The sequence below is a fragment of the Mustela nigripes genome, chromosome 5, assembly GCF_022355385.1.
Source record: "Mustela nigripes isolate SB6536 chromosome 5, MUSNIG.SB6536, whole genome shotgun sequence".
NCBI lineage: Eukaryota > Metazoa > Chordata > Mammalia > Carnivora > Mustelidae > Mustela > Mustela nigripes.
This window is the reverse complement of record NC_081561.1, coordinates 140,234,592-140,249,634: the sequence shown is the minus strand read 5'-3', so window position 1 is coordinate 140,249,634 and position 15,043 is coordinate 140,234,592. Positions and strand designations below refer to the sequence as shown.

Here is a 15,043-nt window from a genome sequence, read left to right as displayed (position 1 = left end):
GTCATTCTTCTTGTTTAAGTAGTTCACAGGCTAAATGACCTAGAATATTCAGGTTCTTGGATTTTCATGGTCAAGCCAAGGAGGAGGAAGGATTTATTTCTAGACTCATAGGGTGATAACATTGGAATGGATCTTTGCACTCAGAGGGTCTATTTGATATGCACTAAAATCGAGGCTCAGAGAAGTTAAAACACTTCTCAGGGTCACACAGCAAGTGGAAGAGCTGGGATGCCGACTCAGGCAACGTAGCTCAAGAGCCTGGGCTCATAACCATACGCTTCACTGATAACAAAAGCACACAGGGACTTTGGAATCTGTAAAGCACCATCAAAAGAGAAGGTATTTGTCATACAGTTATCATTAGTCAGTAATAATAAGGGAAAAGATACCACTCACAGGCACTGCCAGGAGACTTCTACACCGAATGCTCAAAGTCAGTGAATTTGTAGTTAGCCACATTCCTGAAATCCTGGCAGTCCGGGGAGCTTAGGAGGAGAGGAAGTAAACACTGACTGGGGGGGGGGGGGGGGAGGATGGAAGACTCTGGGCGCCGTCCCCGGCTGAGAGCGAGAGGCACCAGGGCTGTGCTTCTTGGCTTTCAAGGGTCCTGTTAAAAATTTAGATTCAGAGTCGCTAAGTGTGGTGCAGCCTGAGGCTCTGCATTTCTAATAAGCTCCCGGGAGATGTTGTAGCAAGGATTTAGGGACTCAGTTTCAGAAGAGAAAGGGCAAACAATAGGTATCTGCAGTTGTCTCCCTCTGAGCCTCAGCTCACTCTGCAAACCAAAGGAGTGGTCCAGGGTGATCTCCACGATTGATTGCCGAGGCCCCTTGAAGCTGGAATGTTCTATGACTCAGAGCACTGCTGAGGACAGGCCTACCTGGAGTCCGGGAAGTGGGTTCCCCAAGCTCTTTCACTGACAGGATCTGCCCAGGTCAGTGCCCCTGACTGGAGAAGGGCATTCCACGAACACACACCCGACTCTTGCTCTTTCCTCTAGGCCTGTTCTTAAACCATGGGGTCCCGATTCCTCCATCGTTTTGGTGCCACCTGGACCTTTCCATCCCCTCCTTACAGCTTCTGGCTTCCTCTGCCCTCTTGCAGCTGACCTGTTCCTCACCCTGGTTCGCTCATCTTCCCTGCGGCACAGCCTTGTATATGAGAGCAGATTATAATTACAGCACGGTTCTTCTTTCCTCTCGTTTTTCTTTTCCTTTTTCCCCTTCCTTCCTTCCTTCCTTCTTCCCTCCCTCCCGGCAATGTGTGTCAGTACTGCTGTGTGCCATCATTTTGCTGATCTAACAGACTCTAAAGAATGGGACATTCATGCGGTGAGAGAGAGTCCCCTCATCTGTCATGAAGCGATACCTTTGCTTCGAGGGCAGTTTCATTAATTCTCTAGAATAGATTCCAAACCTGTACGTGTGGACACTTATGTAAGTAAGTCGAACCTTCAACTTGTTAAGACTTATTATATTAAAAGAGACACCCAGTGGCTTCAGGTCACTAAAATACCCGTGTGGATTTAGGAATTCAGATTCAGAGGCTCAAGACAGTGGGGACAAGAAAGTGTGACCTCAGCAAGTGCCCCTGGCTCGGTTTTCCCTCCTGTCCAAGGGAGGAAAATACCACTGCCTTCCCACAAAGCTGTCTGGAGGACACCGAGGCAGGCGGTTCTGTAACGCGCACCCGCACAGGAGGGGAGCTGCTGGGTGCTTTTCCCCGTCGTCCTAATTCTCCACTCCAACCATCACAGGAAACTGTCCTAACCTCACAAACAAGCAAATGCATTTATATCTGAAACTGGCCTCGGGTCCAACACATGGTACACTCCCCCAAGTTCGCGTTTCTACAGGAAGAAGGAATAACATAGGCTTCAGTGAACATCCTGGATGAGAAACACCCAGCCTCCCAGATCCTTTGGAAAAACAAAAATCTCTGGCTCCTTCCTTCCCTCAGAACTAGAGCCTTCAAAATCTTGTGGTATTTCCCCAAATACCACAATTTTGAATTGTGACATCTGGTTCCCAGCTCTCCCAGGCCTGGATTTTCTTTTTCTTTCTTTCTTTCTTTTTTTTTTTTTTTAAAGAGACAATCAGGAATTTTGACATTCTGAGTTGCCACCCCGAGTTGGTGTGGGAGAATCACTGCCCACCCTTCCCTGGCATCCGTATGCTCTAGATGATTCTAGCATTTTCCCTCAAACAAGGATATCTACTTTTTGTTTTCATCCTTGGATGCCATTTTCTTCAAATGTCTTGTCTCTTCCAGACTGTATTTCAGATGTGCTGGGACACCCTGCTCTCCCTCCCCTTAACTCCTTCATGAGCATCACGAGTCCCAATGGACAGGAGGTGCCTGGATCTGCAGGCGGTTTCAAGAGGGGCGTTAGGTTGTCTGGACTTTCCCTGTGTTTCTACTCTCTCCACCGAACTGGGATTTGAGAAGCAGGCCCTATGGCCACAACGTGCTGGACACAGCTCTCTATTTCTAGGCCACGGGTGACGGAGGAGTCAGCCAACAGGACGGGAAAGCTGGATGATGTCGACAGTCTGGGGGAGAGAAAATAACTTAGGGGGAATGGGAAGTGCTACTTGTTCCAGTAAGACCAGAAATCTGTTGCTCGGGGCCTGGCTCCCCAGAGCAGTGAGATGGTGGGCCGTGGTTAAAAGCACTTGGTGGGGCGGGGTAATGGGAGACAGGCCTGCGTTCCTAGCTCTGGTCAAATGACCTCTGGCCAATCACTTTCCTTTCTGAGCCCTGGCTTTCCTGTGAATAAAACAGGAAATGAACAGAGCAGGAAGCAAGCAGCTGGGGAGAGAGGATGGCAAAGGCAGAAGGAATCCTACCCAGGCAGGTGTAGTTCAAGTCTGAACAGAGTTCCTAGGGCTGGCCGAATGTTCGTGAAAAGCCGAAATGTCCATAGCAGAGAACGATTATACAGATATACTGGGAAGATTTTGGAGGTGAGCAGAGAGATTCAAACAGGATTCGGGAGAAAGGAGCAGAAAATATCACCTTCTGGAAAGAAAACTGGCAAAACCCAATCAAATTAACCACCAGGATCCTGCCCCTTCTCTTTCTGGATGTTCTATACTGTGGGCATCTAGTATGCATTACCCAAAGTGAATCCAAGTGTCAGGTAGGTTTAATCACATATCCATCAAAGATAACAGATGTAGCCCAAGGCCAAAAATGAATGGAACCATCACATTTTAAAGCAATTTTATGGTGAATATTACCAGTAGAAATAACCAAAAAGAAACCAGTATTGACTGCAAAACATGCAATCACCAGGAAAATCTATCTTAGTAGAAGTCATAGTTCTGTAAGAAAATTCCTAATGGCAACTTTCAGGATATAAAAAAGACCTGAACAAGAAAAAAACTCTTAGTTATAAATTTTATGCAGAAAAAAATTACTCCAATTAAAATGATTTTAGTAAAACATCGAGATGGGAGAAAATTGGAAATAGTGGAGCTTTACAATACAGAACATTGATAAAAGTCTTCAATTGGCTTAGAGTAATCTCAGAAAGTATTTTCTTCAACAAAAATCCATCAGTGTTGTTAAAATCCAATTAAGTGTTTCACCTCTTAAACACAGAATTAAAATGTCTCAAGGGGGGGGAAAAAAACTCCAGCAAGTCAAGTTGGCGGGTGAAGACATCCTGTTCCCATGAAACTCTTCCCAGGAATCACACTCTGTGGCATTGGGCATAACCGAGGCTGGTTGGCCGGTGTTTCCTCGGGTCAGGAAACCATCCTGCTTCCTAAACATCTCATCTAAAGGATGTCCAGACCAAGGACTAATTTGAGAAATAATGAAAGGGAAACTTTCATCTTAGAAATGGTGGTTGGTTCTGTACACTTCAAGAAAAGTTGTTGATGGGAGTCTGGCGGGAGAGTAGGGGGTAGGGGAAGAAGAGAAATAGAAGTAGGGGGAGGGGAAGGGGGAGAAAGAGATCTAGGGGAAGGAGCGGGAAAGGAGGAGGGGGACCAAGAGGGGACAGAGGAAGAGAGAGGGGAAAGGAGAGAGAGGGAGAAAGAGACAGAGGGAGACAGACAGAAGGAGACAGAGAGAGAAGGGAGACTCGTGTGCCCACTGTGTCCCACCAACTCTAACTGCCCAATAAAAGGGGCAGAGCGAGGCAGTAATTCTTCAGATTCTGCTCCTGCCACAGCCCAGGTGAGTTTTCTAAAGAACACCCTGCTTCCTTGGATCGGATTTGACACTCCCCAAGCAACCATAAGATCTTTGATCAATTTATCTCTCTGCCTTTTACGGATCCTGCCTTTGGTGTTGTACCTAAGAACTCCGGGTGTCACGGTTACGGTGACACAGGGAGAGATTTTCCGAAGGAACCAGCCTCGCTTTGGGATCCCGACAAGCTGAGTTCGCATTTCGGCTCCTCCCGGATTCCCTCTCTTGGGGTCCCTCTGGACTGTCGGACTGTCGAGGCGTGGGAAGAGGCAAGACGCATAATGAAAAACAGAGAGGCAGACCCGCCGCTCTCCCCCATTTTGATCCCTGGAAAGGTCTATCACTACTTGAAATGCTTTGACCCAGTGACTTACAACACAGTCTCATTATTTCTTTCAAGCCCCAAATCCACTGCGTAGTATCTTATCCTCCCTGAGTGAACCGAAAAAACGGAGTTTCCCAAGTGTCACGTTTCCAAGCAGGACTCCAGTGACCAAGTGAGACCTCCCTCACCCCTCCCCCACCCCGCCCCACCACTGCCATCCTGGGATGTCATTTTTAGCTGTAAGGTAATGAACCAGGAAAGCTCTTTCAGAAAAAAATAAGGGTAAGGCCTTTTAAGAAACGGTAACAGACTCTGAGACGCAGAGCGTCCCCCTCTTCCTCACCACCTCCTCCCCTCCCGAAACCTGAAGACAGGGAAGCTGGTCCCCCCCAACCCCTTGGCACAGCTTCATTCAGTTACTTAGACGGCTGGTTTCAAGTGGCTACCGTGGGCTTCTGTAAGGAGAGCTCTATAGACAATTAGAATTAATAACTAATAATAATAAGTTTCCAAATCTCATTTTCATTTTTTCCTTCTTCAGTTAGATAGCACAAAGCCAATGTGCTAAGACTTCATTGAGACATAATCTTATTCTCCACGGCCAAGTAACACACGGAAGGACTCCTAATAAAGAATTAGACTGGCTCAGCCATTTCGTCCTATCACGTGGCAGGTGGAGAATTCTTTTATGACAGTCTATGTATGTGGGAGGTGAGGAGAGAACTGGCTGGGAAAAGAGAAGAATTTTTCTTTTTAAAAACACAAAAACAGGGGTGCCTGGGTGGCTCAGTGGGTTAGTCCGCTGCCTTCAGCTCAGGTCATGATCTCAGGGTCCTGGGATCGAGTCTCGCCTCAGGCTCTCTGCTCAGCAGGGAGCCTGCTCGCCTCTCTCTCTCTCTGCCTGTCTCTCTGTCTACTTATGATTTCTCTCTGTCAAATAAATAAATAAAATCTTAAAAAACAAAACAAAGACCACAAAAACAAAAGCCCGCAACCATTTACTGAGCTGATCCCGAGAAGAACCTTATAGGATAAGGGTTATTATTCCCATTTTAAAACTAGCCTAACGCCATACAACCAGAGGCGAGTGGGCCTTCTTCTGCTACCCCGTCTTCCTCCTCTCTCCTTCCTCTCCTCTTTTTTGGACAGTTTCTTGTGCTGTAACTTACCACCCTAGCAGTTATCCTCTGGAAGCATGCAGTAACATGACCTTTCATAAATGCATCGGGCTGTGCCACCAGTACCCCAGTCCACTCTTACACCGTTTTCACTATTCCAGCAAGTTCTCTCACGTCCAAGTGTGGTGACCCTCACCTGTGCCCCCACCCCAGGCAATCACTTCTCTGCTTTTTGTCTCTAAAGCCATTTCATATACACGGAACTACACAATAGGCAGCCTTCTGATCTGGCTTCTTCCATTTGGCGTGTTTTTACCACTAATCCGTGTTGTAGCATATGTCCGCACGGGGCTCCTTTTCATCACTTACCGACCGTGTGGCTATACCACATATGGTTCATCAGTTTGCCCAATGATGGACATTCGAGTTATTTCCAATTGAGGGTATTAGGTACAATGCACATCAGGAACGTAGGTTTTCGTTTCTCTTGAGTATATACTTAGAAACAGACTTGTCAGGTTATATGGTAATCTATGCTTAAAGTCTTGAGGAATTCTGAGGACATGTTTTCCAAAGTGGCTGCAGCATTTTACCCCACTGGTGATGCACGAAGGTTCCCATTTCTCCAGGCCGTCACTGATGGTTAGAGCTGTTCCAGTGGGTGTGCAGTGGTACATCACTGCGGTCTTGATTTGCATTTCCTTCTTTTCTTGTGTTCATTGGCCATTCATAGATCTTTTTTGAAAAAATGTTCAAATCCTTTACTCATTTTTGATTGGGTTGTTTTTCTTATTATTGTGTTGTAAGAGATCTTAATATATTCTAAATACAAGTACAAGATCCTTTTATCAGACATATGATGTGCAAATACTTTTTCCCAGTCTGTGGCTTGTTTTTCTATTTTCTTAATGGTATCTTTTGAAGCACAAAAGGTCTTAATTTGATGAACTTCAATGTATTATCATTTTCTTTCTACAGATCATGCTTTTGGTATCTATGTAAGAACTCTTTTTTAAAAAAATATTTATTTATTTTAGAAAGAGAGAGAGCATGCATGTGCATGGGTGGGGGAGGTGCAGGGACAGAGGGACAGGGAGAGAGAGAATCCTCAAGCAAACTCTGTGCTGAGCATGGAGCCCAAGAGGGCTCAATTCCAGGATGCTGAGATCATGACATGAGCTGAAATCAAGAGTTGGTCCCTTAACTTACTGAACCACACAGGCACCCCTTTGTAAGAATGCTTTGCCTAACCCAAGGTCATGAGAATTTTCTCTAAGTTCTGTTCAGAAGTTTTAGAACTTAAGCTCTTACACTGAGGTCTATGATCCATTTAGAATTAAATTTTGTGTATGGTGTGAGGTAAGGATTCAAATTCATCTTTCTACATATGGATGGCTGATTTCTTTATTTGTTATGGCTTTCTTCAGCTTTTCTATTTCTTTTTGAGTCATTCTTTAGGTAATTGTGGCTTGCTGAGAATTTGTCCATTCATCTAAGTTGTCTAATCTGTGGCGTAAAGTTAAAATCCTTTTAATGTGCTAGGGTCAATAGTGATGCCTCTGCTTCCCTTCCAGATTTTGGTACTTTGTATCTTCTCTATGTCTTTTTTTGGAAGGAGTGGTGAATGGTATAGTTCAATATTTATCAATTTTGTTAATCTTCTAGAACTAACTCTTGGTCTCACTGATTTTTCTCTGTGTTTTCTGTATTCTATTTCATTGATTTCCACTCTCATCTTTTTTTTTTCTTTTAAAGATTTTATTTATTTACTTGTCAGAGAGAGAGAGAGAGTGAGTGCACAAGCAGGGGTAGCAGCAGGCAGGGTGAGAAGCAGGATCCCCCCTGAGCAAAGTGCCGAACTGAGGACTGATAAAGGACTTGACCCCAGGACCCTGGGATCATGACCTGAGCCAAAGGGAGATGCTTAACCAGTGGAGCTACCCAGGCGCCCCTTCACTCTCACCTTCAATATGTCTTACTCTTAGTTTGCCCTTTTTCTAGTTTCTTAAGGGGAAACTTCAGTTACTGACTTTTTTTCCGTATTTCACTCCAAAGCAAATTAGCCCCTCAGGCAGGTAAGCTGCTGATTTTCAGTGTCTTCCCTGTCCAGCTAGAACTTCCTTACCTTTGGAATTCAGGTGGGCACTAGACCAGCCCTGGGTGAGACTATCACAGACACCCAGTATTCTTATCCAAAGTCCACTAGATTTTCATGAATAACTGTCCCTCAATACAGTTGAATTCTAGACCCATGAAATGGCTGTGATTGTTTTGTCCAGTTTTCTTGTTGTCTCTTGGTGATAGGATATGCAGAGCCACTCAAGTCTGCCATGCTGTCCTGTCTTTAAAGACCCTCCCCTCTCCCTCCTTTGAAACAAGATTTGGTTTCATCCTTTACCCCATCTAGTACTTTCACAGATTCTGTGTCTCAGAATGTGGGTAGGGCAGAGCTGGTGTTAAAAATACTCATGTTGAAAAAACCACTCTTGAGTTATCAACTTAAAGCCAAAGGAAAAAAAAAGCACTTTAGTAGATCACTCAACTTCCTCAATATTAACAGGGATGAACAGAAACTCTGTGCCTCTTAGAATCTGCATTTATGATAGAGAATTTCAGTGGCACTCCTTGTCATCCCCAGTTCCCAATCTTGCTGATTTCACAGATGCTCCTTGCACTATCTGAGAGGTGGGAAAGAAAATAGGATTGCAGCAGGAAAATGCTTCAAGGCCAGTGTAAAGACCAAGGTACTCAACACACTGCTTGAGTAGAGGGTTTTCAAGCTGTGTGCTAAGGTGATGTGGGTACAGGCTATGCAGTTTCCAGAGGCCCAGTTCTGTTTCTGAAGGAAACTGGACCAGTCTCCTCCCCAAGACATGACACCCTGGAAAGAATAAAGGCTGAGACCCAGGAGACCTGGGTTCAAGCCTCTGGCTCTGCCACTTCCTCCCAGTTAACCACCATGGGGCTCTCCGTTTCCTTATTTGCAAAATGAATGTCATAATCAAGTCTTCTTCCCAAACTTACTTGGGTATGGTTAATTCAGTGATAACTGTGGATGGCCTTTACAGAGGATTTACATGCTATAAATGTAAGCCTTTAAATTATGAATTAATATATAATTAATGTCTTGAAATCCCAAGATGCACTGGCTAAGAAAGAGACTGTCTCTCCACTGCTGATTCTTCCTTCCTCTGCTTGCCTGCCTCGGGACACAAGAAGGCTGCAGCCAGAGGACCACCACCATACACTCCCGTCATGAACTCCTTTACTGCTCCCCTTCTGCACAGCCGGAATGAAGGATGGAGGCAGATGCCCAGAGGACATAGCCATGCTTTGGTACCTGGAGAGGGCAGTCCATAGCACATGTTGCCTCTCAGAACCCACGCTCCTATCTCTTGACACCGGAAAGCCGGGGCTTTTGGCTGAGTGAGGCTGGGAAGAGAAGCCCACAGGGTAAGAGGAACAGCAGGAGGGAAGTGTCAGATGGGTTTTCATGCTAAGCTTTACATTCACACAGAGTCACCACAACCCCTCAGCCACACTTGTCAAATTATCATAGTGTCACTGCAAAGCTACGAATTCACAAATGCAAACTTTTAAGAGCGAGAAGTTCTCTTTTTAACTAAAAAGGGAACATTAAAAGTTTACCCTGCAGGGGATTAGGATTTGTTTTAATATGTTTAAAACGGGTCCCTGTAAACTTTTTACATTTCAATACAGGGTTCCAATATCTAAGGAAAAATGAAAGCTCTTCATCTTCGCATATACCATGAACATATATCTTTGTTGCCTTAATAAAGAAAGTTCTGGGTCCTAGGCTGGATCAATGAGACAGCAGGGGAAGACGTAACCTCCCCAGGCTTCTAGGAAACCAGGAACAAGAAGGACGCTCGTAAAGGGAACACAGAGTTGCCCCTAATAACGACAGGTCTTACAGGACAGAGGCTCTTCCTCAGCCGGGCTTGGGTTTCAAAGACACATCAGGACCCAGAGCATCATGAGGGAGGCACCGCTGCTTGGTGGCACCACCAGCCCCTGGGCTGACCTCCAACCACTTCACATCCCACCTCCTACTCAGCCCGTCCTGCCACCGAGGAAATGAGGACTTCCCGGACGCCTCCCTGGTTACGCGCCACTGTCCAGTGCCCGTCCTGCACCAGCACCTGGGCCTGTCCTCCCACATGGCAGCTGAGCCCCAGTGGGAAGGGACCCAAGGCTAAGGGCAGCCCATCAAGGTTACCTATTTGTCGCTCCAGGTCAGCGGCTTCATCGGGCGTGGCTCGCGGAAGGACTCCTGGGTCACTGAAGCTGGTGCGAAGCAGGGTCCCCATCACAAAGAAGAAGAGGATGCCACCAACCACGGGGATGGCGGGGGTGATTTTCACTGCTAGATACGGGCAGCTGCCAACAGGTTGGAAAGGCCAGGAGGGGAAGCGGGGAGGGGGAAAAGAAAGGAAATACAATGTCAGTAATCAACAGGGCACGGTCTGTATCTTCCAAGAAGCCGAAAGGCTTATTAGAGGAGCAAAATTGATTTCCATTAAAAATTCATCTATGTTAAGCATTTCCATTTGGGGAGGTCCACAGTTCTCTCTTGTGGATAATCGAACCCTCCCTTTCCGGCCGCAGTAACCCAGGCCCTCTGCTCCCATGGTGCTCCTTGGGAAAGACACGGGCAGGCAAGGGACAGTCACTGTGCTCCGTAATCATCATAGGACATGTTGGGCTTGGATGCTTTGTGGTCAATATAGCACGTGAATTTGTGTGACCTGCCTGCCCTTCCCTGGAACTGCATCGTAAAAGAAGACACCAGCTTAGAGCCATCTTCAACAGACCCAGCCTCTCCTTCCTGAGTCAAACACATTCATGGCATGAAAAAGCTAAGAATGGTAAATTCATCCTTCAAAGGCAAGAAAACATTTTTCAATCTTTTGGAACTAAGCTCTCCCAAAGAGGTTAATGAGCAATGGAAATGAACTTGCAAGCAGGCGTCTGAAGAGGCTAAAAGGATTTAGGCAGCTGGGATATGATACACTCCTGCTTTCCAGAAGGCATGTGAGCTACCAACTAAAGAACATGGCCCAACTCAGTTCTACAAAACGTCCTCACTGTCCTTCAGTCCTGGGAGCTGATGTGCAGCGAGGACTGGGATGAGTCGGGCAGACTAACATCTGTGCCAGTGGGCTCCGGGACAGCTTCAAGCGCCGGGCCCACTGTCAAGGTCCCTTGATTCCATGGAGGTGGCGAGAAGCAGAGTGAGAATGACCTCGATGCCTGGAGGTGAGTGAGTGAGCTGAGTGGGATCTGCCATGACCACGATCAGTCTGTTGTCACCACGTTCAGTCACATCATGGGCACCAAGGGACACAAGATGGAATCAAAGAACTGTCATATCTGGAATGGGAAGCACCTCCAAGATGGTCCACCCCGTTGGCCGATGCTCGTGTCCATACTCGAGAAGAAACAAAGAGAGGGAGTGGGGTGGAAAGATCTGGTCAAGACAAGGGGCTCCATCCTGGGAATGCTAGCGACCAGCACCCCATTCCTGTGCAGTGTTTGCAGAGCAAATGGTAAGGTCACTGACAGGTTGGTAAGGGGATCTCGCCAAGAGTCCCAGGACTCAAAGACCACAGGGCATGATGGCCTCAGGCATGATGGTCAGCCTCAGGCCCGTGAGAACATCTGGTCTTCTAGACACCTGGAAAATTGGACAGGTCTCTGTGGGACGGTTACTGCGATCTGAAGACCAAAGGCCTCTCCAGAGTGCCCTGTTTGAAAGGAACCCACAGAATTTCCTACAACTTTAAGAAGGTAGAGGAGTGACCCCCAACAGGACTAGGCCCGTGGCCTCCAGGAAAATCACCTGGGAACAAAATATATGACATTTCTAATATCTCTTTCATCTCTCCCACACCAACTGCTCTGCAGAAACAGAACAAAACCACCATCACCGATATCATGTCACACTTAACTTGCTGGGTTGTCATTGTGACTTCCCTTCATAGGACTCACGGGAAAACAGTCCATTGTCCTTCCTGCATCACTATGACCCTGTCCAAACTCCCAGACACTTAGAGCCTTTTTAAACATCCTCAGGGTTTCTTGTAGGAAAGCGAATTTGGAAAAAAAAAAAAAAAAAGCCAGCAGATATAAAGAACTTGCTGTGGAAAAAAGGAATACAAGACCGTCTAACCTAAAGACATCCACTTGGTGGAAGTATTCCGTTAAATAATGGAAAGGATGTTTTTAATCCAACTGATTTTGCTCTGCATTAAATTAAAAAAAAAAAAACCAACGTTGCTTTCCTCAAGTGTAGTCTGGCAAATCCTGACATAATTAATACCCTTTAATGGGGTTCCAGTTTTCCTTAGAAAATGTGAAAAGCTTCAGGTCAAATAAACAAACATTTAAGAGACTGGGGACACCATAATCTGGTAAATGGCACTTACTGTCTAATCCTGGATTGTGAAGGGAACATTTTCTTGCAATAAGATTTAAACAATTAGAAGGTTTTAAAAGATGGCCCCACTGAGGGATTCAGTATAAAGTGACAATCAAAATCACATTAACGACGGAATCAAAGTTGGAATCCTAATGTTTGTATGGGGCTGAATCCCAGCTCATGGTACAGGGTGATGCGATGGGCTCTGGGGATGGGTGCCTCTTGGGCACCTCATGTCTACGATGTTACGTTTGGCACATTTGGACTGTGATGTGAAGCTTCTGTGAAGAACTTGTAATAAAAATTCATTGCTGCAAGTCTGCCGAGTAAATCTGTCACATCAACCTGGAGCTAAGAGCAAGGAACGTAGACTCCAGAGGGTCCTTAAAAGGTATTTGTGTCATAAAAATGATGTTATCTTTACTATACTTATTATCAAATAAAAAATAACCTCCCCCATTGTATTAAAACTTGAAAATGCGTTAGGTACCACAATCAGAAATAAACACAGTCCCTATTGAAGGCATAAAACTGAACTTAGTCCTAATAGACCTCTATTTATAATAGTCTTAAAATATTTTTTTCAAGTTTTTATTTAAATTCTAGTTAGTTAACATATATGGTAAAATTGGTGTCAGATGTAGAACTTAGTGATTCATCCTTTACATACAACACCCGTGCGCATCACATCCTGTGCCCTCCTTAATGCCTGTTGCCCCTCTAGCCCATCCCCACTTCTTCCCTCCATCAACCCCTATCACTAGGAGTCTTTTATGGTTTGCTTCTCTCTCTCTTTTTCTTCCCCTTCCCCTATGTCCATCTGTTTTGTTTCTTAATCCCACATATTCCCACATAAGAGTGAGATCATACGTATTTGTCTTTCTCTGACCAACTCATTTCATTTAGCATGAAACCCTCTAGCTACATCCATGTCACTGCAAATGGCAAGATTTTATTTTTTTTGATAGCTGAGTAGTATTACTCTGTGTGTGTGTGTGTACACATACATCATCTTTATTCATTCATCTGTTGATGGACATTTGGGCTCTTACCATAATTTGGCTACTGTTAGTAACATTGCAATAAATATCAGGGGCATGTCCCCTTTCAATCAGTAGCCCTAAAATATTTTTTGTAGCCTAAAAGAATCTACTCTAGGTGGACTCTGTGTGTGTGTGAATGTGTGTGTGTTTGTGTGTGTGTATGTATTTCATAAAAATGGTTAGAGAAATGATTGTATAGAAGATGATTTCCCAGAATTCAAAGTGCAGGCCAAGTTTTCTCCTCTTTCTCATCATTAATGAGTTTGGATAGGAAAGAGTTGGAAGAGTCATTACGCAGCAGCACCCAGGGCAGAGCTGGACAGGATGTTGGGGCAGACCGGGCAGTAGGACATGATCTTAATGGGTGTCACGAGCTGTGATGTATTTAGGTCCCTCTGGCTTCTCCAAGGTTGGAGCCTACTTCAGTCCTGCTGGAAACCCCCTTGCGAAGGTGGTTTAGTTGATCTTAGGTGACAGTGTACTTGTCTTTCCTTTTACTTGCTTGACCTCAAACTTGATGTGCTCCAGGTCTCACAGAGTGCCTCCTTCGAGCAAGATGCCACTGATGAGTAAGCCATGTCCTAAAAAGTTTCTTGTTGTCCCAAGTGCACTGGTATCTTTACGGGACACTTCTGGCCACTTCTCCAGGCTGACAGCTCCAGAAGCCTCCCCTTACCTCCACCTGCCTCTCCTCATCTCCCGCCAACGATGCCCACTGCCCTCATTGGCTAACACGTGACATTCAAAGGTCAGAGAGATCCTCTGTCTTCTAAGCCTGCTAGGTACGAGCTTAATTTCCTCCTAACAGGTGCTGAGAAGATTTCACCCAGGAAGCTTCCCTGGCCAGGAGAAGGGTAGGTTCTCCCCAGTTCACAGAGCTGAGTGTGAAATAGGTTTGCACCTGTGAACATTAACTAGAACCTCTAACCCCTTCACAGCCTGAAGTCCTAGCAGATAAAACTCCTTATTTTGGTACAACTTTGGACAGACCATCTCCCTGTACAACCTACCTCTGTGAGACAAAGCACAATGTCCAGTTTCTCTTTGAAATCTTGGACAACACTCTTTATAAGAAGCAGCAGAATTCACACCCCTAAGTGCACGACAAGATCAGGGCACCTTCCCACTGCTGCTTGGAGAGAGTGGAGAACGTATGAAGTCCCTCTGGTAAAGACAAGGCAATCAGCAGACCCCGCCCCCGACAGAGCTCGCTAGACCTCCCTCCGGAAGGAGGCAAGGCTAACGGGAAATCCCAGCCAAGCCCCCGTAGCCAGCACGGCTTCATAGCCCAGCCACGGCAAGGAGCAGAGAAAATTCTTAGCCCGAGCTCAGACAACTGGAAAATGTTTCCTTCACATTTCTGAGCAACTGTGGCTGGGATCTCCAACTCTGAGAGCCATCTGTGAGGAGGAAGACTCCTTCCCCCGAGGGCCTGGATCTGATACAAGATGATGCAGCTGCCAAAGACACAAACCTAAATGGAGGCCTCTCTCTAGCCAAATTGTGACCTACATACAGCCCAGGGCCTGTGGAAAACAGGCTCTAAGCGATTTAGTCTTCATAAAGCTCAATGGGAAAGTGTCAGGAAAGGGGAAAAAAATTGCAAAGAATCTGAAAGCATGTGTTTTCATAACATGAAAGTAATGAGCTAATTTAGCACCAGACCAAAGAAATGATAACCTGATAAGAAGCCATGCCAGGGCCCTTTCCCCTCAATGGTGCGCGTCAGTGGTGGTCGGTAGGCTCTGGCTTGTGGTGAATGAATACCCACAACAGACTGTTACCTCGTTGGATGCCAGAGGTAAAATTTTTCCAGGTAAAAATTAGAAAATGTAGCATTATCAAAAAGGTAAAAGGGATATTTTTCTCTCCCTCCTTCCTTCTTTTCTTTCCTCCCTTTCTCCCTCCTATT

The 15,043-nt window shown here is 45.7% G+C and overlaps 1 protein-coding gene across 3 annotated transcripts in view; it reads right to left on the bottom strand.

Moving 5' to 3' along the window:
- The window catches only part of ZDHHC14 (zinc finger DHHC-type palmitoyltransferase 14), a 266,729-nt gene that overhangs the window by 98,446 nt on the left and 153,240 nt on the right, over nucleotides 1–15,043 (bottom strand). For all 3 annotated transcript variants that reach the window (XM_059401334.1, XM_059401336.1, XM_059401335.1), the window contains exon 2: nucleotides 9,887–10,047. In XM_059401334.1, the coding sequence (XP_059257317.1) occupies nucleotides 9,887–10,047 (161 nt within the window). The remainder of the gene's footprint in view (nucleotides 1–9,886; nucleotides 10,048–15,043) is intronic.